At 41.0% G+C, this 25,610-nt stretch overlaps 2 protein-coding genes across 5 annotated transcripts in view; one reads left to right on the top strand and one right to left on the bottom strand.

The window, feature by feature from the left end:
- LOC118246927 (probable cation-transporting ATPase 13A4) overlaps nt 1–18,272 on the bottom strand; it is a 38,909-nt gene extending 20,637 nt beyond the window's left edge. Inside the window, exons 1-11 of the mRNA XM_035544438.1 lie at nt 18,210–18,272; nt 10,210–10,383; nt 7,656–7,793; nt 5,775–5,845; nt 5,603–5,683; nt 4,665–4,734; nt 3,707–3,841; nt 3,210–3,282; nt 2,416–2,547; nt 1,021–1,191; nt 426–583 (exon numbers count right to left, since the gene is read on the bottom strand). Of these exons, the coding sequence (XP_035400331.1) occupies nt 426–583; nt 1,021–1,191; nt 2,416–2,547; nt 3,210–3,282; nt 3,707–3,841; nt 4,665–4,734; nt 5,603–5,683; nt 5,775–5,845; nt 7,656–7,793; nt 10,210–10,383; nt 18,210–18,272 (1,266 nt within the window). The remainder of the gene's footprint in view (nt 1–425; nt 584–1,020; nt 1,192–2,415; nt 2,548–3,209; nt 3,283–3,706; nt 3,842–4,664; nt 4,735–5,602; nt 5,684–5,774; nt 5,846–7,655; nt 7,794–10,209; nt 10,384–18,209) is intronic.
- A 3,012-nt stretch (nt 18,273–21,284) lies between these two features.
- The window catches only part of OPA1 (OPA1 mitochondrial dynamin like GTPase), a 53,061-nt gene continuing 48,735 nt past the window's right edge, over nt 21,285–25,610 (top strand). For all 4 annotated transcript variants that reach the window (XM_035544437.2, XM_035544435.2, XM_035544436.2 and 1 more), the window contains exons 1-3: nt 21,285–21,487; nt 24,801–25,119; nt 25,440–25,536. In XM_035544437.2, coding sequence (XP_035400330.1) covers nt 21,459–21,487; nt 24,801–25,119; nt 25,440–25,536 — 445 coding nt within the window. In that variant the 5' untranslated portion in view covers nt 21,285–21,458. The remainder of the gene's footprint in view (nt 21,488–24,800; nt 25,120–25,439; nt 25,537–25,610) is intronic.

The following is a 25,610-nucleotide window of genomic DNA, read 5'->3' as shown; positions in this document are numbered from 1 at the left end:
TCTAGGAATGTACAAAAAGTGCCACAAGAACTCTCTAAAAGATACTTGCAGAGCGCTAAGCTCTCCCATTTTCAGAGATCTAGAAAGCATTCTGCCAATCATATGTATTTGCTCTATGTATCAGCGAGCACAGGGTAGACAACACACAAATAAAGAGGTAGACACTATTCAAAAGGTTACTGATTTATAAGACATGCAATGCTCACACCAGATTTACTAAGAACTCAGAAGAAATGAAAACTGAGACATGGTGGGTTTTGGCACCTTAGAATTAATATCCAAGAGCTTGTGGTGTCACAAAGACAGTTGCCTCATATACTAAAGTGGAAAGAATCATACTTTTATATATAAATGTATATGAAGCCACTCAAGTTCAAGTCTCTTTAAACTGTCTGTGAGTACTTCTCCTGCATTTAGTAACTCACCCCATTAAGTGCAAATACACACACTGTGTAGATCATTCCAATGGCTGCAAATGCTATGAGGCACATCAGGAACCGAAGTGCATCTCTGTACAGCTTGAAGTTCATGGGTTTAGGGTAGAGAATGGACCTCACCAGATCTCCTTTAGCTGTATTGAAACCTGCAAGACAAACTAAAATCATTACAAGGGGAAATGATTTCCAAAAGTTCACTAAGAAAAAATGGAGGATTTTGAAATAACTCAGAATTTATGTAACTAAGAAAGAAGGCCCAGATCCTTCATTTTACTGTATGTGAACTACTCTGCAGAGTATAGGAAAAAATTGTCTTAAGCAGGAGGATTTTTTCAACATCTCAGAAGCAAAGCAAAATTATTCTTTGTAACCACATGCTAATGGTTTTTTTTGTAAAAGTTATGTCAAGCAAACTGAAACAATGCATAATAGCTTAGCCCAACCTGGGATATCAGTTCCCCACCTGACTGTTGTGAATTTGGGTTAACTCCTTTAACTTAAGGTGCACCAGAGACTTTTAAGTCAGACTCTGTTGCAATAAGAAAAAGCATGAAAGGAAAAGCAAACTGAAGTGTTGACTGACCAGTCCGCAGCACCACAGCTTTCGCTACTCCTCTGTCATCTCCCTTGGTCTGTATGACCTCTGTTCCACAGAAGAGGACATGTTTTTTGTAGTCCTCTGCACAGTGCATTCTCCAGGGCTTCATGTTATCAGCTTGGGGTAAGCGGGTCTTTGTTACGGGAATACTTTCTCCTAGGGAAGATTATCTCAGATAAGGAAAAATGCAGTACACCTTAAAATTAGCCTGCTGACTTTGAAGTCAGTAAAGTATCTAGATAGCAAACATATTTACTAGAGAAACCAGTTTAGAGAAATGTTAGTTTTATATCATCACATCTTCAGAGTGAATAGGAATTTGCAGTCTAGCAAACAAAGAACAGATCCTGCCAGAGAAAATCTCTCCTTTGCATCAGTACAATAACTTCTTGTAAGTCTGAGAAATGAAAACAGCCCAAGGAATTGGAACAATGGCTGTAGATATAGAAACTTGAACAGAGACCTTAACTGGTGTCGTGTGACTCCAGTTGATGGCCACAAGTTGTTCACCTAGTTTGACCTTCAGGTGCAAGCCACTACACTATTCCCTCAAGCAGATTTAACATGACATTAGCTATTTCCCATTCCTAAGAAAAATGAGAGCCTTTACTTCAGTGCTTGACAGTTGACAAATATCCTATTTATGTCAGAGCAGATCCATTCAGGTGAAAAAGCAGAAGTTCTTTTATTGAATATCTGGTATCTCGGGCTTTCTAAATGAAAGGGGGTTCTGGAATTTCTCATTTATATTGAAATTTCAGAACTGTTGATTTTGGTTTGATTCAGACTGAGACCAAATCTAAAGACAAGAAACAGAACTATGAACATCTCCTGCACCCAAAATCATTTTCTCTGTGAACTCTCCTACCTGGTACCTCCTCCACTGCTATCATATGAATGTGAGGTTAAGTGTACGCAGATCGAGACAGATACTCCAGCTGGCTGGAGACATTGCAGCAGTCAGGATGAAACATTCAGAGAAATCCCTACAGTCTGAATAGACTGGGTGCCTGTGTGGGAACAGCTTTTTTTCCATATCTACTGTTTCTTTTCCTGTCCTGTTCATTCCTCTTCACTGTCTGCCCTTCCTTCCTTTCTAGTTAAAGGATTGCTTCCTAAATATCGTACCCCAGAAGGGAAGAAAAGGATGAGCTGCTCTTCCCAAAGTCCATCTTGTCTATTTAGAGAAGCTTGGAATAACTATTGTATAGTCTTTTTGATAGCAAACATTCCAAAGAATGCCCTTCTAGGCTAACTATGGACTATCTCATAATAAGGATGATACATGATAATGCTGATGCTGTATGTCCTGTGCCACTGTCTGAAACCACAGGGCCGTGATGATGTTTTAATGGTAAGCCTGGGAGGGACAAGCTGTACCTGTCAGCATGCTTTCATTTACGATGCACTGCCCACTGATCAGGATGGCATCGCAAGGCAAAAGGGCTTTGCCCTCTTTCAAAACCAGAAGGTCTCCAGGAACAAGATGATGCGATTCCAGATCTTGGAAACCTGTAGGTGACATGTAAAGGAAACTTTGTGCTTTGCATGTTTCTCTGTGTTAAGAGGAAAAATACAAGGAGCTACCAGCTGAACATATTATTACTTCTTTATAATAGCTGATAAACAATGGACTGCAAGAATGACCTAAGAATACAACGTTCCATGTTAAGAAAAGTCTAGGCACCATTCAAACTGCAGAATTTCTTTTTATCTCCCCATACCCCAAATCATAGCTGCTATTCCAATGTCCTGACCTAACTCAAGAAACTTGGATCTACATTTCTTACTTTGACATTTCTTACTTTGACTCCCTCTTTTTAGATTGTTCTCCAAATACCATGACAATGAACAGACTTTGTATGCAGCAATTAGGTGGACTCATAACCACAAAGTGATTATGTGGTTGGCTTTGTCAGCACAGCTTTAAGAAAAATGGCATCGTTTTCCTGATAATGTTTTGCTAAGGCTGTGCTCACACAGTTATGAATATGATTGATGTGCCACAACATACTTCTAGGTCAAACTAAACCAATATGCAGAAGCTAGTTTAAAAGGTTGAGAGACAATAGAGGAAACTGCTCTGGAAGGAATTTGTTACTACATATTCTCAGTTTTGATATAAATTGCTACAGAAATGAAACACATAGAAGAAAGAAGTGTGCAGGATTCACCTTCCTTATTTCTGCAGACAGTGACCATGATGTTGTTATGAGACTCAACCAGTCTGTGCAGTTTAACCGATTGCTATAAATTAAAGGAGAACATAAAAAAAGTTTTACATCTTACATGATGCAATTCATCCACTAGCAATCATTCCCTTCTGTTATTTGTGGTTATGAGAGCCCTCATAAACTGGGGTCTGTCCCTGCCAAGAACTGTACAATCATACAGAGAAAGAAACTCCCCACCCTAATTATGAAGAAGGTGTAACAAAAGGTTACAAAGCAAAGCACTGGAATGGGGAAGGCAGGATGTGGGTAAAGTACCACACAAAGATTATTATGACTAGAAGGCCAGGCCACTGCACCTGCTACTACATAATGTCACGAGACTAAACCTCTGAGTAACTCTCAGAGCACAGTACATATGCATGTTGTAACATATTGGGCCCTTCCCAGACATTACAAATAAGACTTCCTTGTGGAGAAAGGTGAGATGTCTCACCTACCTGTCTAAGATCGTATACAGTCAAAGAAATTGACAGGAGAGACATGATTATGATGGCAGTGGCATACTCCATGTAATCTTCCGCAAACCACAGACACACACTAAACAGCTGGAACACGTAAAATGGATTCAAGACCTGTTTGGAAAGGGAGCATTACTCAAGAGTTAGCCACATTTATATGACTCCAGTATACCCAGAAAGCTCATTCTGCTGGAGATGGGCTAGAATAAAAGCTACTGAGGTAAGTGTTGAGTCTCCCCACCCGCTTTCTGACTTTGTTAGCAGTAGCTTCAGTCTAATCGCTCTGGCCCAACTCCACTGAAAGAAAGGGCCAAATAATCTGGACTAATAAGGATGTTATTTGAGATGTGAATGGCTCAACCTAGTCCTTGCTTTGCTCTGCTCTTTACAAGAAATGTAACAGAGGTGAGAGGAGATCAAGATGTGAAGTGAGCACGGAGCTCACATACCATTGGCACCACCTCCACCTTGCTTAGGCCACACGCATAGCCAGCTGCAGTCTAGAAAGGCATATTGGTGCTTTACACAATGCTGTGCCCAGAGTCATGAGCTCATTGGACCTCTCTTAAGCTGTAGGCATGTGCAAGCTAGTGCTGTTCACTTCACCTCTGCTGATTAAGAGAGAGTCTTTGCCTGGAAGGTTTGATTTTCAGCACAGCTTGTAAACATTCACTGAATCTTGCAAGGCCAACAGAATGAGCTCCTAGGACACAGATACACACACACACTAAGGAGCTGCACAGGCATGGGGACAGAGCATTTGGAAAAACGGAGAATAAATGAATTAATGGTGATTTTATAAACAGGATGTGAAAAAAGAGTGTGCTTGATAGGTGACTGCTAGAAAGCTAATTCAGAGATAGGATCCATCATATTCTACATGCATACTCTGCATCCCCAAGTAGCCTTAAGAATAAAAGCAACAGAAATGTTGAACCTCTTTGATGAGTAGTTTCCAAATAGGGATCACTGGAACATCAATACTGTTTGGCCCACATATCGCTCTCCTGTATGGGATAAAGATACATCACTTACAGATAAAATAGTGACGATATAGCTTGCTCAAGAAGCTGCAGCTTTCAATAGTCCAAAGAGCTTGTATCAATCCTAATGTAAACTCTGTGAGGATCTTTCTCCAAGAAAAAAGATTTAAAAAAATTAATACTCCTTACAGTGCTTATGTCAAAAAAGATGACCGCATCCGTGAAATCTACTCAAAAAGAAAAGAGGTATAACACAGCCATTAGGCAAATGTTTCCAACATGCAAAAACACCTTTGAAGCACCATAAAAAAAGAATCCTGCTCCTAAAAATAAATGATCTGAAAACAAAAAATTCTGCATAAAGTTAATCATAGCATGACTTGAATGAAAGCTTCAATGTGAGCTTATGTCAGGAGCTGTATTTTTAGTATTCAATCAACAAAAGATCATTTCTGTATTTAGCAGTTTCAAGAGTACCCAATGAGTACATTTTATAATGATACAGTAGTTTGTTAGAATAAATTCAATGACCAGAATTAAATAATTTATACGTTCAATATAATTACGTGGAGCCCCACTGAAGAAGCACACACACAACTTATCTGCACTGTCTCATGGAGGCTTTCTCCTATTGCAAACAAGAACTGCTCAGAGTTAATTACAAGACATAGATATTTCTTGATTGAGAACAGTATTTTAAAAACTTTGACAAGGAACACACAACATTCTCTAGCATTTTTCATTCAATTTTTGCACGTATGGCCACTTCATCTAAAATTATGTGCTTATTAATGTATATGCATGAAGCTCAAGAAAAGTGCACCAGCAGCAGTAAATTTAAATCTCTTTGAAATCCATACGCTGAGTATTTAAAGTGCGTTAAAATATGTACCTGATATTCTGTTCATTGCAGGTGAGACCAGAACCAAATTTGGCATGTATAGCTGAACAAGTGTGGTGGTCTTCTAGGGCTCTAGAATATAAACGGAACGTTTTCCTTAGGGCATTATTCCAAAGAAGCTCAACTTCCTCAGAGACTCATGTAATCAGTGCATGAAACTCACCCAACTTTCTGGAACTGTTTTGCATAGATATTCCAGACATAGCGGATTTTCTGCACTTGGATACTTTTCACCTGCAAAATAAAGCAGGGACAGCAATAGCTGAAACCCAGCAAACAAAAATATTCCCAGGCCTGCTCACAGATATGCCAAGAGACGAGAAAGGCCATTCCAGGACAGCTCCTGAATCACTGCTAATGCTAAGCCCTTGCAGAGCAGTTATCTGTGAGGAATGCATGCTGTCATTTACGACTTGCAAAAGGAGTCTGTCCTGTCCTGTGCAATAATAATGAAGCCTGTTAGAGATAATGGTGTTTCATATCAGCTAGAAGAAGGCAATGCTATACACCTATACACACAAGTAATAAAGAAAGCAGCTCTAGGGGACTCTGCCTACCCAGTGCAATAAGCACCATTATAGGCCAATGAAATCTACACTCGGCTCATACCCTGATTCAAAATGGAGCTATAACCACAGTCATTAACCTAACAAGAGGTCTGTAGTTAGGAGCAAAGGAGCTGCAATATTTGCAACGCTAAAAACTGGACTGGGAAATGAGGGACTCAACTTGCTGCAGAAGTAGCTCCTTGGATAGCTCTCAGGCACTACACAATACTCTGTGGAATTAGGTAGCTTAAAAGGCAAAAAGGTTTTATAACTAACATATAAATAGGAACTTTTGAATTGCTAGTGAAGGATTAAACTGCTCTTTGCTTCTTGAAATATGTTCTTTTCTACCTAGATGTTTTGACTGATACTACTGTTGCTCAAAGGGCCTATTATTTAAGGGCTATACTGGGCTTTTTTATGTTACTAATGCAATCCTCTGAAGAATGTTACAAATCAGTCTTCACTTTCGTACTGTGCCAGTTGATTAAACTAGCTGGCACTAAACTTCTGTATGTACATTAAGATACAGTCACACAAAACAGCAAAAACAGCAAGAGCTTTGCTTAGCTGAAGTTGGGTTTATAATGAAAATATCTCCTAAAAATTGCTGTAGATACAAAAATAAATGCTAACAATATATAGTTCTTTTGTGGGTTACCCAGTGGAGTGATTTAATGTCTATACTCAAGAGGCAGATATTAGCAAATGTACCATTGCATTCCCATTGCTTACACCAATTTAACATTTGATGCTAAGCAAGACATATAACTGCACTGTCCGGTACTTGTTCTAAAATAGGGATAATTGTGTTTACTCAACTCATGAGGGACCTTCTGATTTGCTTGGATCAATTAATCATCTGCCTTCTCCCCAGTGCCTCAATGGGATCTCCAGGCTATGGAACTGGCAGAGACCAGGGTAATTTTTTGCAGGAATGGTTGGCAGCTTAAGAGATGACTCCAACAAACATACTTTAATGCACAAATTGATGCATACAAAGGCATGAAAGAAAAACATGCTTCAGAGCCTCCTTGATAAAACATTTCTGGAGATACCGATAGAGATTTGCCTAGGCACTTTTCTGTTCTATTTCCCCTCAGCTGCATTCATCCCTGTTTTCATATCGCTGTTGGAGTTGTGATGTTCGGTTCCTCAGTTTCACTTCAGACACACAGGCACCCCTAAGTTCTTTGATTCCTATGCCAAGAATGAGTGTTTGATATGGAAATCTGATTCGTCATGGCCAACTCCAGCATTTTGAGTGTCTCCTATTTATAATGTAGGTCACCTCTCTTTTTCATATCTCCCTTTAGGGTAAGAGAGGATTTTTACAAAGGTGAATACAGTTCTCCAAGCTTGTCTTTTCACAGCTCACTATGTTATCAAGCTGCAAGTCTCTTAGCTGGATATGTTTCACAGCTCACTTTTACTCCATAAAGCCTGGCTGAGATTTGCTGTCATCTCCCAGATGCTGCAGGCAGTAATTGACTCACTTGTAAACTTGGCTTCATTAAGGCTTCGTTGAAGATTGAGTCTTCTTCAGCAATGCCTGGATAATCCAACTTACTTTTGATAACTGCAGACACAGAGATCCATGTCACACTCTTACGTGAATAAATCTGAAATTCATCCTAAATGAATATAAAAGAGAAGTGTCACAATTCCCCTCCAAATCAGACCAAAGTCACCATTACTTTAAAGTGAATGATTACTGTAGGCCTTTCTAGAACACTGCTCAACTTTTTTAAGGAACTAGCCAACAGCAACCTCCCAGCACCTGTGATAGATAGATCAGCAGAAGGGGAGCAGAACCACAGTCCTATCAAAATGTGAGTACTGCAAAGTAATTCACTCAGCGCAGGTCCAGTGCTTGGCTGATAAGGGTGGAACGTGAACACCCAGGTCATGATCAATAAACAAGCAAATGGTATAGAACAATCTGAGATTGTGTGATCATACCATAAAGGGAAGGTCAAAAAGCATATAGCTCTGTACTGCAGGACGGATGTTCAGTATAATACCTTTTCACCATCATTCATGTGTTAACACTTCATTGGAGTAAATGTGGTAGAAGCCATGACTCTCTTAGAGTAACCTTAGACAAGCTTTTGCCACAGTGAGGTCATAATCTTGCTATTTATTTATTATTTTTTTTTATAAAATAATTTCAACATTGGAACTGCCTGATAATTAGTATTGTTAGTGCAGTCTTAGAGATTAGAGCAACTACTGTAATAAGTACCGTCATGTTAAGTCTCAGACAGAAACACTGAACCACCATGCATTAAAGCCAGCTATGGGACTGACTTATATATCATATTCAGTACGTGAGAATTTTGGCAGATGGAAAAAGCTGATTACCTCAGCTGGCCAGGTTCTGAAAGCAGAGTTATTACACCTTACTTAGAAATGACAGAAGAAATTTAAAATTGAGTCCTTTTGAATAATTTAAGGGTTCAAAAGAAGACCTTTAAGAATTTTTATATATCTTAATTTTTTGTTCACTTCTTTTCTTAAACCCATATTATGAGTAGAATAACATTTATTTTCTGATATTTATCTTTAATTTAGATTTCAGAATTAGTAGACATTGGGATGCAGATTGAGATGGGAAGCAATGAATAACACAGGTGTTCATTATTTAAACTAAAGTGAGTCAAACTTCAATAACAGACGTGAGTTAATAGGCTCTTACATTGCCATTGCAGAGATGATGATAAATTATGAATGAAGGTCTTATGTGAGGCAAAAGAGAACTCCAAGGATCAAGCTGACAGGGTTACTTCTATTCTCATTAGCAGTAGCCATCACATTTAAGAACTAATGTAATCAGAAAGAATATAGGGGGGAAAAAAACTGTTATTTTCACACAAAGGACCCAGGAAAGAAATCTGCAATTGCCAAATGCCCAGAGCATATTTTCAGAGAGCTTACTGATAAAAAGAATGTACAATATGATTCAATTTGTGTTTAATTACACGAAGGATCATTTTAAAACTCACTTATGCGAAAAGTGCTTGGCATGGCAAATCCATTTAAAATGACACACGAGAGTAGGTAATTAAAAATGCAAACTGAATTGAAGATTAAAAAGGGAGATTAAACCTAATATGCTTCCTATTAGGTTGCAGATTGTTTCCGTATAAAATATGCAACAGGCAGATCTGTGATTTTCAAAACCCAAGATTCTAACTGCATATTGTTGTGCTCCTTTAAGAAGGTAGCTCAAATACAATGGTAGCACGTTCCATTTTGCAATTGCACATGCCATTGTTCAGGAGTCTTTGAAGCATAAAAAATCAAACTTGTTGAAGAAAACTAACACTGCCAGCTCCTGGAGTATTCAGGCTCAGCTGGGATTCAGAATCAAGTTTCAGTTTGCTTCTTTCAGTTTTGCACTAGCTTCCATGAAATGAAATCAGGGTTTGGGTATGTGGCAGAGCTTCAGCACAGTTTTCAATGGATAGAAGAACTACTAGCAAAACATAACAGACCTGAAAGCATTATCTGCAGGACTATGGCCTTATCGGACACGTGAAAGGACTGATGGAAACCAGAGGCATACAGACATGAAAAACAAGCAGTCTATGCTTGCCCTCTTCCTTATACTGATGCCTCATCCTGCACTGTTGGACACCACTGGGGACAGAGCTACACAAATCTTTGGTTTGGTCCAGCGGCTAAATTCTAGCAGAGAGGGACAGCTTCACTAGGATGGCCAAGTGAGGGAAGAAGGACCTCCTGGACACAGCCAAGCAAAGAGATGCTTTAGAATCTGGAGAAAAGATTTACGATGTAGGAAAGATAAGGGTGGTGGAAGGGAGGAGGAAGGGTTGACAGCAAATAATACAGTCAAAAATCCAGTTATCATCTTACACAGAATTTGTAAAATACTACAGAAAGTTCTGCAGCTCAGTGGTGCCAAATATATTACTGCAAGACATCGACAACATGAGAGATTTCAGCTAACTGGATTCTTTCCAATTAACTCACCTTCCAATTAACTACATACTAGGAATTAATTTAAAGATTATAGTAGGCACCTACTGTTGTTCTAAGCAATATAATGTCCGCTTCTTCCAAGCTGCAGGGGATGCAGTTTGCCCACACATCCCATTCCGGCTTCCAGTAGAACAGCAGCAGCAGAGCCCCACAGGACAAGATGTATCCAGCAATGCACAAGGCCTTGCGGCAGCCTTGGGTTTTGTAGCCAAAAATCTCCTGTACAGCAAAGACAAGGAAAAAAATATTACTATTTGTCTTAACAAAATACCTGGAATACTACAATTTCCCATCATCAATTGCTCTCCCATAGATACTGTTCAGTATGGCACTGTGAAAAAAACAAGTCATAGAACTTACGTTCTTTATGGTCCATGATTAGAAAAATAATTTTGCATACTCCACAGGAGTTTTCATACACTTGCACAAAATGTGGACTGCTATAGACTGACCAAACCTCTAATACAGTTTTATGTAGTTGTGAAACTGTGGATGAAACAGTGAGAATGAGTTGGAATGATATGAAAACATAAAGGCCCTAACCTTTAGGCCCTGAGACATGAAACCAGACTTGCTTGATCAGCTGTTTTAAGGCCCCTGGGTGAGACTAGCTGAAGCTGCTTTGTACAACTTGGCACTAACACTGCACTTGTAGGGCTGTTACCACCTTGCACGGCATCTCCAGTGTGAGGATTCTGGACCTTACCAATGTGCCACTGTCCTAACATCCCAAAATAATAATAACTGTTAGTAAGAACAGCTAATGAACACTTGCGCAATGCCTGACATGTTCAGAAGGCAAAAGGAATCTACTTACTCTAGCTATATGAGTAGGTATTATTATTCCATTTTTAAAGCTGGGGAAATTGCTACAGTGAAGCAAGGTGACCTGCCCAAAACTTCAAAGGGATGACTGTCAGCAATACAGTTTAAATGCTGTCAGGTCACAGTACCATGGCCAAATTCTCTCTCTGTAGCACTTGCAGGGCTTGGGTAAAGGTGAAACAAAACGTATACAATGATTTTACAGAGCAGACCCAGCCCTGATCTAAGGCAGATGGTTGCACAGCCGCAATTACATCGGATGACCACAAGAATTTGCACATAAGGGTTCAGATTCCTCAATCTCCTTCTTCCTAGTATATCTGCAGCAATTGTGCAATCTGCTTCTCAGTATCAGATATCTGCGGCCACAGGTATTGCAAGATCCATTCATAAGGGGAGAAGAAAAGATAATGTAATTGGAAGGATGAGCAATACATAATTCCTGATTCTGTGATGGGGTCTTTGCTTGTTACGAGAAACGCAGGCCCTACCCAGTGGTTCCACTCACTGCCTGCCCTATGTCATTCCCCAAAAGACAGACTCCATCTTCCTAGGTGGTCTCCATAGGGATTCTAAAGGGAAGAAATCGTCAACTGTGGCAAAAATAAACAAACAAACAAACATGGAACCTATGTCTGCAAGTGGCCTGCATTGCACAGGACCTGTTTATACCACCTTGAGATGCACATACTCAGCCTTTTCAAAGGTTTCTATAGTCTGACCAGTCCATAAGGCAACTTTATAGCAGACAGAAGGAAGCTCATAGAGGACAGCAGATAGGCAAAGCTGTTAGAAGGTAGCTGATGTGACAGTCGTGCTACTAGAATTGGCTAATTGCTCCTACAGATCGGTAAAGGGCTCTCCATGCACATCTGTCTATTTGTATTCTCAACAAAAAGGTTACAAATTAGTGTCGGCACCAGCATACAGAACAGTACGTACAACAATGCAAACTCACTGTTCACAGCAATTGGTTACTAGCAAGATGCAGGTACTTGGCTCCAGACGCTACAGCTTGTCAGCAAGGTAAAGAAACTCCCAAGGAAATAGAGATGCCTAAGGGAAGAACTGTTACAAGAATGTGCCTTCGGATATCCTCCAGTAAATAGGTGTACCTGGAATAATTAGAATAATCTTTTCAAGCTGGGATGGGCATGGATATCAGGGTGGGGAAGAATGAGATGGCTGCCATGTGCATCTTGCTTCTGTGAATGAATCATTCCTTTAATTTCCAGCTTTTGCGCCTTACACCCAAAGTCTGAGAAGTCAATAGGGCTGTAGTTAATACAATTAAAAAAGGAAGAGGGTGGGCACTTAGCACGTGATTGGCAGTCATTTGGGATCATCTTCTGTTGACAGTGTTCTTCTCTTCTGAAATGCTGAATGATTCCCCAAGCCTGACATAACAACTTAACCAAGAGGTCCACCCACCAAAGCAATGTGTTTGGAGGGGTAATGGTGCCTTCTTTCATAATGGCAAGGCTGGGGTGAGTCATGCAGCAAAATGCATCTGTCCAATTTTTTATATTTTTGAAATGAAGCTTCTGCTTTATGCAAATAAACATCCGAAAGGGTGGAAATAAAAACATACTGCAAACAAACCATCCCTGTTCACCACAGAGCATTCACAGAACAGCAAGCAAACAGAGAGCAAACAGGAACCATAGAGCTAGGGCAGATTGTTTCTTTCTCTGCCTAGGAAACCAGGCACCTATGTATCAAAATATGGATTTGAGTTCTACCGACACCTGCCTACGTTTCCAGACCTTTGTTTTCCCCTCAGAAAAACAGTTTGATCCCTTAGATCTCAAGACGCTTCCCAACATCAAGTCAGCATCAGTATTCCTCATCTGGAAAGCTAGCAGAGAGGAAAAGAAGGAAAATAGCTCAGCTGGAAAGTAAAAAAGACATTCTCTCACGTCACCCACTACTCTGCTGGTTCTTGCTGCTTCTGACAATGGACTCGCCTGAGACAGATACCCTCGAGCTGTTTTGACACAGTGCATGCTCGGCCCTATGAAAACTGGTGTTAGTTCAAGTTGCTTTGTTCGTTTCTTGATGAACGTGACGCTTCTGAACGTAGGTGTTTGGGAGCTCTACAAGGAGTGCTCTGGGAAAGAATAAACACTGCTGTTTCATATCTGGATGTGCAGCTGGATTCTAAAGCCAAAGCAAAGCAAGGCTTTCCCAAGCTCTGGAAATGTCTGGAGCAGGTTACCTGGGCTATATCATTCAGAAGTAAAACTAAGCAGGGAAACAGATTGAGCTCCAAAACTGACTTATCCAAAGTTCCCTAGGCAGGAACTTTTCAACACTCAGCTTTAGAATAAAATGTTCTGTTGGGTTCAGGTGTTTTTTCTGACTCTCTGCCTTCAGCAGGAAGGACTATAGCAATGAATGATGGATTCATAAGAACATTTACTAGGTAAATAATTCCTTGTTGAAACAGAAACAGTATTAGTGAAAATATTTCTCACTTGTCATGTAAGTCAACAAGTGGAATTCCTCTTCAGGTGAATTCTCAAAAAAAAATCTCTTTTCAAAAACAAGGTAAATATTAGACCCACAACACAGGTAACCACAATATGCATGAAGTGGGAAACAGGCACACACATAATGCAAGTTTCTCAGCAGGTTTATCTAGCCACGTGAATGCCTTACAGTAATTAGTGTTTGGAAATCCTTCAAGCTTATTCAGGATTTGCTAGGTCTATACTACAAAAGATCTCCAAGCAAATCTATGTCCGCTATGGGAAACAATACTTCCTGGGCTGGCAAAAATCCTGATGTTGATGTCACCAGTAAGAACATGCCTGTCAGGTTGATTTTATGTTGTTAGGGAAAAGAGAATAACTTTTGCTGGCTTGTATTTCAACGCACAAGGAGGCTGTGCTGATGCAGACATGCTTCTTGTGGAGACAGGTCTGAAACATACAGATTTGTACCATGACAACTTTTCTACCATGTGGGCAGGTTTTTAGGGCTTGATGTGTGCATTTGCCACATATAACGTTATACTGCCAAATAACTTGGGTTCATAAGGGCACGAGACAAAGAGATGGTAGAAAACAAAGCTAAGATTAGATATCTGGAATACTCTGAAGGGTTTCTTGCTATCTCACAGGAGATAGCACTGCCTACAAAAGAGGCTTATATTCAGGGCTCATCTAATCCCTGTAGCATAATTTTCAATAAGCCGTAGTGTGTTGTAAAACTGTTTCCTTGCCTGTTAGCAACCCCTGTATCTTGGGACTCCTAACAACCAAAAGTGACAAATACACAAGGGTTTCAACTCGTGAGTAGAGGGTCTAGGGAGGAGCCATGGATTATTGGACAGAAAAAGCTGTCAGACCTGCTCAGCTGGCAGAAAATATGATTATTCAATGAAAGGCTCTTAGCTGCGTTTACAATCATACAAAGCCAACACTCAAGGGCTTATTACTCTAGTGTAAAGCAAGTCTCTGTTACTTACAGTTAAATGAAAAAATTCCTGTAACTGCAGAGTCATCTGCACAGCAGAAATTAAATGCAAAAGTGAAACAAATTCAGGTACCTTTTTCCTTGGTGTTAACGTGGCCTGTAGCTACCAAAGAGAAAGGATCTTATACTGTGGCTGTGAAATATCATACTTCTGGCAAACCAATCCCCAGATACCCTATTACAAATAAACTGTTGCTATAACAACAGATAATAGGATTAGACTTGAAAGACTGGCAAAGATTCACAACAAATTTAATAACAGAATCTCATTCTTAGCAATTGGAACCTGTTTCATTAGAGGTTTGTTTCTGTTCCCTCTGAAGCCAGGAGCAACACTCAATGTTGTTCTATTAGAAACATGGTTGTGCCTTTCAGAGTCCATCTTCAGATGTGAATTTTCCAAATTCAAAGTATATAAAATTCCTGGACCAGATTCCCTTAATAATTTTGGCATTAGCATGCAGACAGCTGCCAACGTGCAGCAGCAAACTGGGGTTCACCAGCTGACTGACTGTGGCTGTCCCTTTCCTTCAAACATAACCAACCTGGGAACGTAAGATTAAGATCTGCTTCTGGCAAATCCTTCCTGAAGCAGCAGCCTGTTGAAGTCCATTACAATCTTTTGCACTCTAGGGCTTGCACTTTGCACTTTAGGACTTGTTCAAAGACAATGATTAGTTCCCAGCTGTACAGAGAAGACCATCAAATTGCCAGGGGGCATAAAACCTTGATTTTCCTCCCTCTTCCTATTCCAACAAAAATTACTTATTCTCAAAAACACCTTCGAGCAGATCTTTCTGAAGAAAAAAAAAAAAAAAAAGGCAATTCCTGGAATAAATCCTATTGCCACATCTCTTAACCCTCTCTGAGGCAAGCTGCTGTGCCCAGTGCTCGCACACTACTAATTCTTTCCAGTACTGCAAATGGTTTTATAAAGATATCATTACTCGTGCTCTGAACATATATTGCTAAGTTTCTCCTGGGTAACAGGAGAATGAACTCTGCTTCTGAAGCACTTGCCCCTGCAGCTCTTGTTCAATTAGATGTGTTTTAGGCGTGTAAAATAATCCCATAGACATGTAAAAGGATATATAGGGTAGATTTTCTAAGTCAGACTGACTATTCTTAAATACAGGACCATCTAGCATCTCAGTTGTACAAAGAGACAGACAACACTGGAGAAAACTCTCAGTATTTATTCTCATTAGAGTTCCCCAACATTCCCCAGCAAAATCAACAGGGAAAAGCATTGCTTGCCCAAAGTCCAAATTAACAACCTGCATGCTTTCAAAATGCACAAGCTGTTTCACTCTGGAAGAACTGGCACCTGAACGTCAGCTGTTACATTATTACATGAAACAATATGATCTTGTCTGAAGAGTCAAGACCTGCTTTTTAATAATTTGGTTCAGGTGGATTAAAATGACTTAAAAATAATGTAGAAAAATATTCTGCATGGCTTAGAATTTTAAAAGAATGTTGCAGGGTCACTGAGACATTACGTGCCAGTGTCACTTGCTGTAGCTTCCAATAGTTTAAAATACACGATTTTAACACATAAATGTCTGCACATAATTCTCCTTTACCCCATACACTCTTCCTCACCTCTGCTCAAAGTCTTTTTTTCCTCTTTCTTCAGAACTTACCGTAACCACATACCACTAGCTTTTTCTTTCATGCAAATACACACACACAATAGCTGTTCTTTGCGTTTCGTTTGTTTCTTCCTTGTCTCCTTACAAGCCCTCAGGCACCCTCATAGACCTCTTCCTCTCTCTCACACAAATCTTTTTTCTCTCTCTCTTACACACATGTACCAAAGACAGAAATATACCCACCAAATCTAACAAAATTTGGCTATGGTTTTAATTGCACTTATGAGTCAACTGCTTTTTCAATCTTTTTTTTTCTGTGATTTTCATTCGGGACATTTGGGAATCCCAGGCAAATGAGCACTGTTCTTGTTCACTGCAGGCACTGAGAGCAACTGCCAGACACCTTGAATTCACAAGTGCAGGCTGATTCCACAATGTGCACACATATCAGCTGTGCGTGGAACACATCAGAGTCATGATGCAGATCCCAGAGCACTGGATTCATGGCACATGTACTGATTATGACACCGGTGAGAAACAAGAACAGTACTGGAAAGGTAATGTGGTATAGATGACTCCATGCAAGCATAACCTGGGTGTCCCAGTAGTGCACAGCTGGAACTGGACATGCAGTGTACGATTGTGTGCCTCTACCCAGAACCAGACAGGTCCATTTAAAACGTAATTAGCTCAGGCTCGATTCTGGCATTGCTAGTGACAGTGCCAGTAGTGGGAAGAGAATGACAGGGCGTATACAGTCCTAGAAGGACAGAGGCAGGGTGGAGCACAGGCACAAAACCAGCAAAAGAAGCTGGGGAGCATCAGCACCAGGGCTAGAGCCAGGAGCGGGGTGCTGTGAGCAGGTTTAGTAACTCAGCTGCAGAGCCAGTTGGGTTCTCTATTGCACTCTGCTAATTAGTCCCCACCCTCAGAGCCAGTGCCTTGTACTTCCTGCAGTGCTCCCTTCATGCTGCTGGATGACTCTGTACCACATTCTCCAGCACATCACAGATTACCCAGGTCAGCATTTTGCAAAATATGACATCTCCCCTTCTTTGGATGGCAGAGAGCTGACCGAAAATCTCTATTTTTATCTAGGGATAACAAAAAAACATGCTTTTCCATGACATGCTCTCTTTTTCACTAAAACAGAATTCTCAGTGAGTACATTTTCAAGATTTGTCCAGGATTTCCGGATGTGAACTTTCATGTCAGCTTGTATGTGACTGTGTTTCACCAGGTTTGCTGAGGCTGCTGTACACCCAGACATCCTACATATTCTCATAGCAGAGCTCCAGACATCGTGGTCCTGCAGCACAGGAATTTTGAGAAGCACTGCATTTTCTAGACATGCATGACAACTGTTGCTGTACAGCTGCACCATGGGTCTGACATCTCCAGCAAAATCTGTTAGATGGGCATATGCGTATGTGACAAATAGCTGATCTGTAACACGCGGTAATAATAAAGCAGCTCAGAAGCACTGAACTTACTACAGTTGTGCACTGGGCTTACTATTTTAAAGCAGCAACATGCAGTAGATCAGATACTTTGTGAAAATATGAGACTCATTTCTACATTACGGAATGCATGTAAACATAGCTCTCCCTGAAAAACTCTGGGAAGAAATACGGTAGTATTTAGAAAAGCAGCTTTATAAAGCAGAATAGAATAGTGTTGCCAATTCAACTGCTTATGCTAATAATTTATGCAAACATAACACATGTGGTTTTATGTTCCAGAGAAAGCCGAGGGTCCCAGTCCTCATCCAACTGCAGCTGATTCTAGAGATTCAGCTGTCAAATTGTTAAGAACACCTCTCTAGGCCATCCCTCAAGCTACAACAAGGCCAGCTCCAGCTAGTTTTACAATGCCACATCAATATTCTGCCATCTTCTTCTAGACTCTGTCAAACCATCCCCTGTTGGAGGTGAAAACCAATTAAATCCAATGGACTCATACAAATTAATTTTCTTTCTGCTAAAGAAAAAAATATATATATATCCCTTTCTAACTGCATGTTTCTGCTATGGAAACACCTCCACCATCCATAACTAAATTACCGACTGTAGCATTTTAATGCTGAACATGTGCCATCTGCTGCTTCAAGTTAAGAAAGACCTAGACAAAGATACAACAACTCACCATCTCATTCTCCTCTCCCTGGTTAAGCTGTGCATAATGGTTCTTGGCAGGATTCTCCCCCATGAAATGACCCTCTGGAGACTTTCTACAGCACCCTCAGGACAGATCTTCAGCGTTGTGTGGCTTGAACTTCCACACTGAGGAAGTGCTCTAAGTACACACCTTTCTTATAACTTTGCTGATGTTTGAAGAATGGAGCTCCTCCCTCTCTGTGGGGTTAGCAGGTAACATTCATCCCTCCTCCTCTCATTCTGCTGCTTGGGTTTTTTAGATTGAGGGGTTACCTTCAAACAAAACTCTCTCAAAGGCACTGGGAGAAAGAAAAAATTACATCTAACATGTTTTTGCCACAGTATGACTCCTAGTCATAACTCTGATAGTGCAGCAAGTGCTGCTGGCATGCAACTTTCAGGGGAGGGCAAGAGGGGAATATTTCTCCTCGAGAGATTATGGAGTCAGTGGGGACTAAGAAGTGTGTCCAAACGAGAAGCAAAACAGGCATTGCTGTTGTTATACTCTTAGTAACCAGCCTGAACTAAGCGTCCAGCTGTGATCCCCTCATATTCCTTGGAGAAAAATTCAAGCTCTGGCATTGCAAACAGTGGCCTCGGTTTGTGCAGGTGGATTTATGCACTGACTGTGTTGGAATCAAGCCATGTAGGGTCTGTAATGTTTTTGTTCATTATTGAGAATATTGTTACAGAATGTCTTCTGACCTCACTATAGAGCATTGGGGAAGGTAATTAGAGTTATTTACTCACTCTTCAGGGAAACTGGAGCTTCAGGGAAACTGATGTCAGTGAGATGGATACAAATAACTCTGACCTCCAAATCAGGACCAAAAGGAAGCTGGCAGAAAAAAAAAAGCAATCAGAAAATCACCTCCTTTTTCACTACTGTGGGCTGAATTGTTTATTAGTCTTGTGATTCATTCCCAGTACTACTTCCTTGTCCGTTGCTACTTTTCAAGAAGTTATACTTCAAATATCGTAGGAATGAGGCAAGGAGAGACAAACCTGTTCTTCCAGAAAATATGTTAAGGAAACTAAAATATTATTTCTAGGGTGACTGAAACAGATCAAGAGGTGCCAAGTTAATTCCTATTCACCAGTACTTTATTTCCATGGGGCATGGGCTTGTACTGGTTCCATACACCTCAAGTACCATGGAAGGCCAGTGCCTGTTTCATGCAGTGGCCAGAGAAACTCATTTCAGGGAGAAACGCAGGGAAGAGAGAAGACAAAATGGGTGAACTAGGCCAATGAACACAAGAGAAGCCAATTTCACTTTGTTCTTTTGAGACTCAGCAACAGGAACTACAGTTATTACATGAGAATCACAATTTTCAGTTAAAAATTAAAAAGAAAAAAATGCAATACAGTCCATTTCTGATAAACCTGTTTATAGGGATCAGTGCTCCCTAGAAGTTACAAAGGACAGGAAACAACCACCAAGGTACCTTTTCCAAAGCAGGCTGAAGAGTTTGGGAAATGACTCATTATTTTGGGAGGTGACAGCAGCAGAAAACAGGAGTGCCACGCACACTTTTTCTGCCTGGTCAGCTTTTGCTGCATCTGCAAATGTCAGCCTTGCTACTCGTAGTGTCTGTAGAAGGCTTGGGTACAGTAGGGGTCACTGAGCTGCCATTTCATGGAGAAGTGAGCTGCATGCAGGGTATACCACCAAACCTGGAGCTCCAGGGAAGAATTAGGACTCATCCAATCTATTTACTGTTTATAGGCCGAGTCCAGCTCCTGATGACGATTTCTACTCCTACAGGACACCCTTTCTGGGGAGATTTGGTTGTTCAAAACTGAAAACAAAGGGAAAACAGATTAAAGGTGTAAAACATTCATAATTTCTGTAAGTTGGCAACCTGTCATAACATTCCAGTAAAATCTGTTAATCTAGAACCCATGAAGATTGTGGAATTTATCCATTTTACTTAAGGAGATTCATTTTCTGATGTAGAAAACGCCCCTAAGGCATCCTAAAGTAGAACCTTTAGTTAAATGATGCCCTCTACTGTTAAAACTAAGCATTGCAGATTAGTTTAGAAATAAAAAAGTTCCTTGTATTATCTCCTATAGATGGTTATCATCATTCTTCTTTTTAAATTGAGATTTGCCTAAAAACACAGATAAAAGCCACAAAATTGATTGGTCAAGTTAAAATGCAAAAGCAAAGATAACAAAGATTATGCCTTAAAAGTTAAAAACAAAACAATAAACCTAAAAGCAAGCAAGCAGGAGATGCATGTGCCTCACCTCATTCTTACACCTTTAATCTCAGTCCTGAAAAAGCATCCATGTATCATGTCATCCTTTGCCGATCTTGTGCAATTTAATTTGCTCTGAAAAAATCCCACTGTATAAACAGCAGCCTGGCTTAAAAAACACCCCAAATTTATTTTTCTGCACAGCTCTGCAGCGATAAGGGTGCGGCACGGTGCCCAGAGACAGCACAGAGAAGGGAAAGGAGTGAGGAAACATGGTCTGCAGGGAAGGGGGGGCTGGTTAAGCTGAGGAAAAGAAGACTTTGAAAAGTCACGAGGAGCTTTCAAACACCTATGCCCTAGCTGCAAATAAGAAGAATCATGGAATCATGAGGGTTGGAAAAGACCTCCAAGATCATCTGGTCCAACCACACAGCACCATCACCCACTGAACCATGTCCCTAAGCACCAGGCCCAGCCTTTCCTTGAACACCCCTGGAGACGGTGACACCACCACCTCCCTGGGCAACCCGTCCCAATGCCTGACTGCTCTTTCTGAGAAGAAGTGTCTCCTCATTTCCAACCTGAACCTCCCCTGACGCAACTTGAAAATAACATTCTTCGTGTCCAAGCTAACTTGCTGCAAGAAGGGCTTAAACCGGGGGCCAGGTGAAGCCCCTGACCCTGGAGGTCTGCATGGGCAGCCTGGGCACGCACCCCTCAGACACGGCCTGACCGCGGGAGCCCCTGCCCGTGGGCAGAGAGACAGAGCTCCCAAACCTCCTGCTTCCTCCTCCTCCTCCTCCTTCTCCTCAACCCCGGAACCTTCGTTCAGGCAGGCGCCGTTTCTGGCCGGGCGCTCCGCAGCGGGCCGCGGGGCCGGAAGCGGCGGCAGCCCTGGCAGGCCGGCGGCGGCTCCACCTGCCCTTGGCCGCGGCGGCCCCGGGGGCGCCAGGCGAAGCGGCGGCCGCCCGGCCTCCTCCTCCTCGGCCTCCTCCTTCTCGGCCTCCTGCCGGCACCTCCCGGCCCTCAGGATGTGGCGGACGCGGGCGGCGGCGGCTTGGTGAGCGGCAAGGGGCAGGGCGGCCGCCGCCGCCTCCCTTCGGCCACGGCGGAGCCTCGGCCCCGCGCCCCGCTCCGCGATCGTGCCCCGCGGCCTGGAGCGGCACGGGCCGGGAACGGGGCTCCCCGAGCCGGGAGGGAGGGAGGCCTGAGGCCCGCCGAGTCCCGCTGTGCCCGTGGAGGGAACGGGGCCTGGGGTGTCGTCCCTCAGGGGTGTCCTTCCTTCGGGGTGTCACCGCAGGAGCGATGTCGCAGGGCGGCTGGAAGCCCCCGGCCTTCCTCCGTAGATGTTGTGGCAGTGCTGAGTGAGGGAAAACAGCTCCGTGCTTTTTGTTGGGGTACACTCCAGTGGCTGAGGGAGCTGGGGGTGTTTTGTCTGGGGAAGAAGAGGCTCAGGGGAGACCTTATTGCTCTCTGCAACTGCCTGAAAGGAACTGGGGGGGAGCTGGGGGTCAGCCTCTTCTCGCAGATAACCAGTGATAGGACTAAAGGGAATGGCCTCAAGTTGCACCAGGGAAGGTTTAGGTTGGAAATGAGGAGACGTTTCTTCTCAGAAAGAGCAGTCAAGCATTGGGATGGGTTGCCCAGGGAGGTGGTGGCATCGCCGTCCCTGGGGGTGTTCAAGGAAAGGCTGGACGTGCTTAGGGACACGGTTTAGTGGGTGACATTGGTAGCAGGGTGATGGTTGGACCAGGTGATCTTGGAGGTCTCTTCCAACCTTTATGATTCTATGAAAGATTCTTTCACGTTATAATTAATAGAAGTATATATAGCATGTCTTTACAGAAAGTTTGTCCCGGCTGAGGGGGGATTTTTTTAAACTCTTAAACTGGAAGAATATGCATAAGATGTTAGGTATGCTTGGATATCCTACTATATTAGAATGCTTGGATATCCTAGTAACAGCCCACTGTTTTTTGCTCTTTTTTAACAAAGTATCTATAATCTGTGCAATGCTGACGTAGACAGGTCACAGGCCTGTATTCAGGCAGGTTCTAATGGCAGAGCTGCCTGTGTCTGGAAGGCTAATTTGTAGTTTGCTTGTTGTTAAACGCAGTTTTCCAGAGGCTTTATGTTTGTCAGTCATGGAACGCTTCATTTAGTACTGTCGATTTGGCTTTCATTTGAGTATCACTGCACTTTCGGTGAAGATCTTCAGTTAATTTTTTTGTCAGCTTTTATCGATAGCTTTTAGCAGCAGGAAGAGGAAAGAGTAAACAACTTCTGGAATAACAATGGAGTTGTTTGTTTGTTTTTAATATAAGATTTTATATGTAGAAGGAAAGCGGATAGGTCTTTACATGAGATAGCACTCAAAAGGCAGTTGTTGTTGGTCAAGTTCTTGCCATAACAATTTCTGATGGAACACAATTTTTCATTCAGTTTAATCAGTACAGAACGAATGCAATAATAAGACAGTATATTTTAAAAGAACAATCGCAGAGAAGAAAGTTATGTACCATTAAAGTACCTTTAATCAGGGTGAAGGCCGATAACCAGAAGTGGCTGCAATAGTATGAACTGAAAAATTTAAATATCTGCGCAATGGTAGTGACAACACAACAAAAGGAAGAACTGCACAGTTAGCTTGCTTCATCGTGGTGTACCACACCCTGATCAAAACTGTCTTCCAAAGCAGGAGTTAAAATATTTCTAGCGTGGGGGCATTTTCACTTTTTTATTTCTGAGAGTCCACTTTTTGTATTGGTACTATCTGCGGTTTATTTCTGATGCTTTTGTAATTCCATGTCAAAGAGGAGGTACTTGATATTGCTTGAGGGGTTGTTCTGTTCCCGCTTATTATGCTTTTGCTAGATAATGAGTTTCTTGCTGCAAGAGCATAGATAGTCTTCAGAACTATAGCAGCAAGAGGGTAAATTTCAGAATTGCATTGACTTTTATGAAAGAGGACTTCCAGAACAGTTGGTGGAGTTCCTTTTTTTATTTTTAAGGTTGCCATTACATTAAAGGAAATTTTTAAACATACACCATCTGCATTTTTTTAAGAGAAGTAAATATCACTGATTTTTAACTTCTCATCCAAATGCTCAATTTCTGTGTCAAAAGTGCTTTTATAATGAAGTCTTTCACTTGTTTGGAGGTAAAGAATATGCCTGCAAAAGAATGTCATCGGTAGTACACAGAAAGACTCAGGGAAAGGGCTATTTATTATGGAGCTTTTTTTCAATTTCATATGATTCACTTATGTATTCTCTTTAAAATTCCTTAATATTAAATGATTAAGGATTATGGGATGAATAATTTGCCTTCTTAATGGTTTGAAGCACTTTCTACTTTTTCATTTGTCCTCTTCATAAGTAAATACACCGGAGAATATAACAAATCCTGAAAAAAGCTTTAAGGAACAAGCATTAATTTCAAGAACTGTAACTTCACTTGTATTTTGCATCCAGTAAATGGTTTAATGTTAACTCTTCTGTTGTATTTTCCATAAGCTAGCAAAGCTACCTCAAAATGCTAAAGCATGTAGATAGCATAAGTGAAGGTGTACAAGTAGCTTTATTCCAACCTGTGTATGTAGTTTAATACAGGCAGAGTTGATAAGGTTCATTGTTTTAACGTATTAATTCCTGAGTTCTGTTTTCAGAATCAAATTGTTCACACTGAAATTTCCCAGTGTTTAAATCTGAATTATTTTACTGAAGTCTTCAACAAACACGGTGCAAGCATGTCCAGAAGTAATCTTGTCTGTGCATGACACAAGACAAAACAATAATGCTGTAAGCCTAGAACCACAGAAAATTAAAGAAACTGAAAGATTTCTTCAAGTGCATCCTTCGACTCCACAGGAGGATCAGCTTTGCTAGAAAAGTAACATGTATTTTGCAGAGGATGTTTTTGTCTGCATATTGTTTTTGAAGTCTGAAAAAAGTTAGTTTCTCTAAAAGTTAGTTTACAGTAACAAGATAGGCCAAACTATCAAGTTTTCCTTTATGATCCAAGTTGATCATAGTCATCTGTGGACTCTTAGATACTGGTTGCCAAACTGTGTTTTACCATTGAACTGATTCGTCGTAATCCAGTGTAGAAATTAAATTCACCTAACAACAGAGTTCATAAATGGGATTAAAGGTGTTCTTTCTGTAATCACTGGAAATGCTATACCCTTTAATACTGTTTACAGCTTTTTTTTTTTTCCTGGTAGCATAGCAATGATTGCTGGACATTCAGAATGATGCTCTAATTTATCTGTAACCAGCTACAGTGTAATGTGAATTGCTTCTAAAGAGGTTATTGAGTTAATGGTATGTTGAAGATATCTGTTACTGAGAGTTTTTCTTCCTTTCTTTTAGCGTCATCTGCCGGAGTCTAGCAAAGAGCAACTATGGAATAAAAAGAAAATCACCACTTCAAAATCTGCATCTTGTTTCCCGAAGTATACATCATCCCTACTATCCAAGTTCAAAATTTCAAAGACCTCCATTAAGGATATCCATTCAGCAGTTCTCTTCTCTTAATCGTCTTCCCTTTCACAAAACAAAACTTTTAAATGTAAAGTACGGATACCAGTCCTACAGGAACTTTTGGCTAGCTAGACTAGCATCAAGGCTTCTCAGAATTCGCTACATTATATTAGGATCTGCTGTAGGTGGTGGTTACACAGCTAAAAAGGTATTTATCTTTGGAGGATATTCTACGCATATTTATTTTTGTTGTTACAGGTTTCAGAACATTAATTCTTGGTAACCCACAAAAATACAGAATATCATTGTTCTGTTAATTAATGAAAAGAAAGATGAGTGAAATTGGAAAACAGATTGTTGAGAGAACTAGTATAGATTTCAAAAGACCTGAATAATATTATACATATCTAAAAGATGGTGGGTTATTATGCTTTATATGTAGGTACTACTTTTCAATAGATGGCTCATATGCTTGTCTACGTGCATTCCTTCTATTTCTACTGTATTTTTTTTTCCTTTTTGTATTAGACATATGATCAGTGGAAGGACATGATGCCTGATCTTGATGATTATAAGTGGATTGTTCCTGACTTCATCTGGGAGCTTGACGAACATATTGACTTCGGTATCACAGAAGCTAAAATGTTACACTAGCACATGCACAACTTAAACACAAGGGTGTGGTTCTTAGTGCCTGGA

This window comes from Cygnus atratus, chromosome 9, assembly GCF_013377495.2.
Source record: "Cygnus atratus isolate AKBS03 ecotype Queensland, Australia chromosome 9, CAtr_DNAZoo_HiC_assembly, whole genome shotgun sequence".
NCBI lineage: Eukaryota > Metazoa > Chordata > Aves > Anseriformes > Anatidae > Cygnus > Cygnus atratus.
Note: the sequence above shows the minus strand (reverse complement) of the source record. Positions and strands in the feature narration are given on the sequence as shown.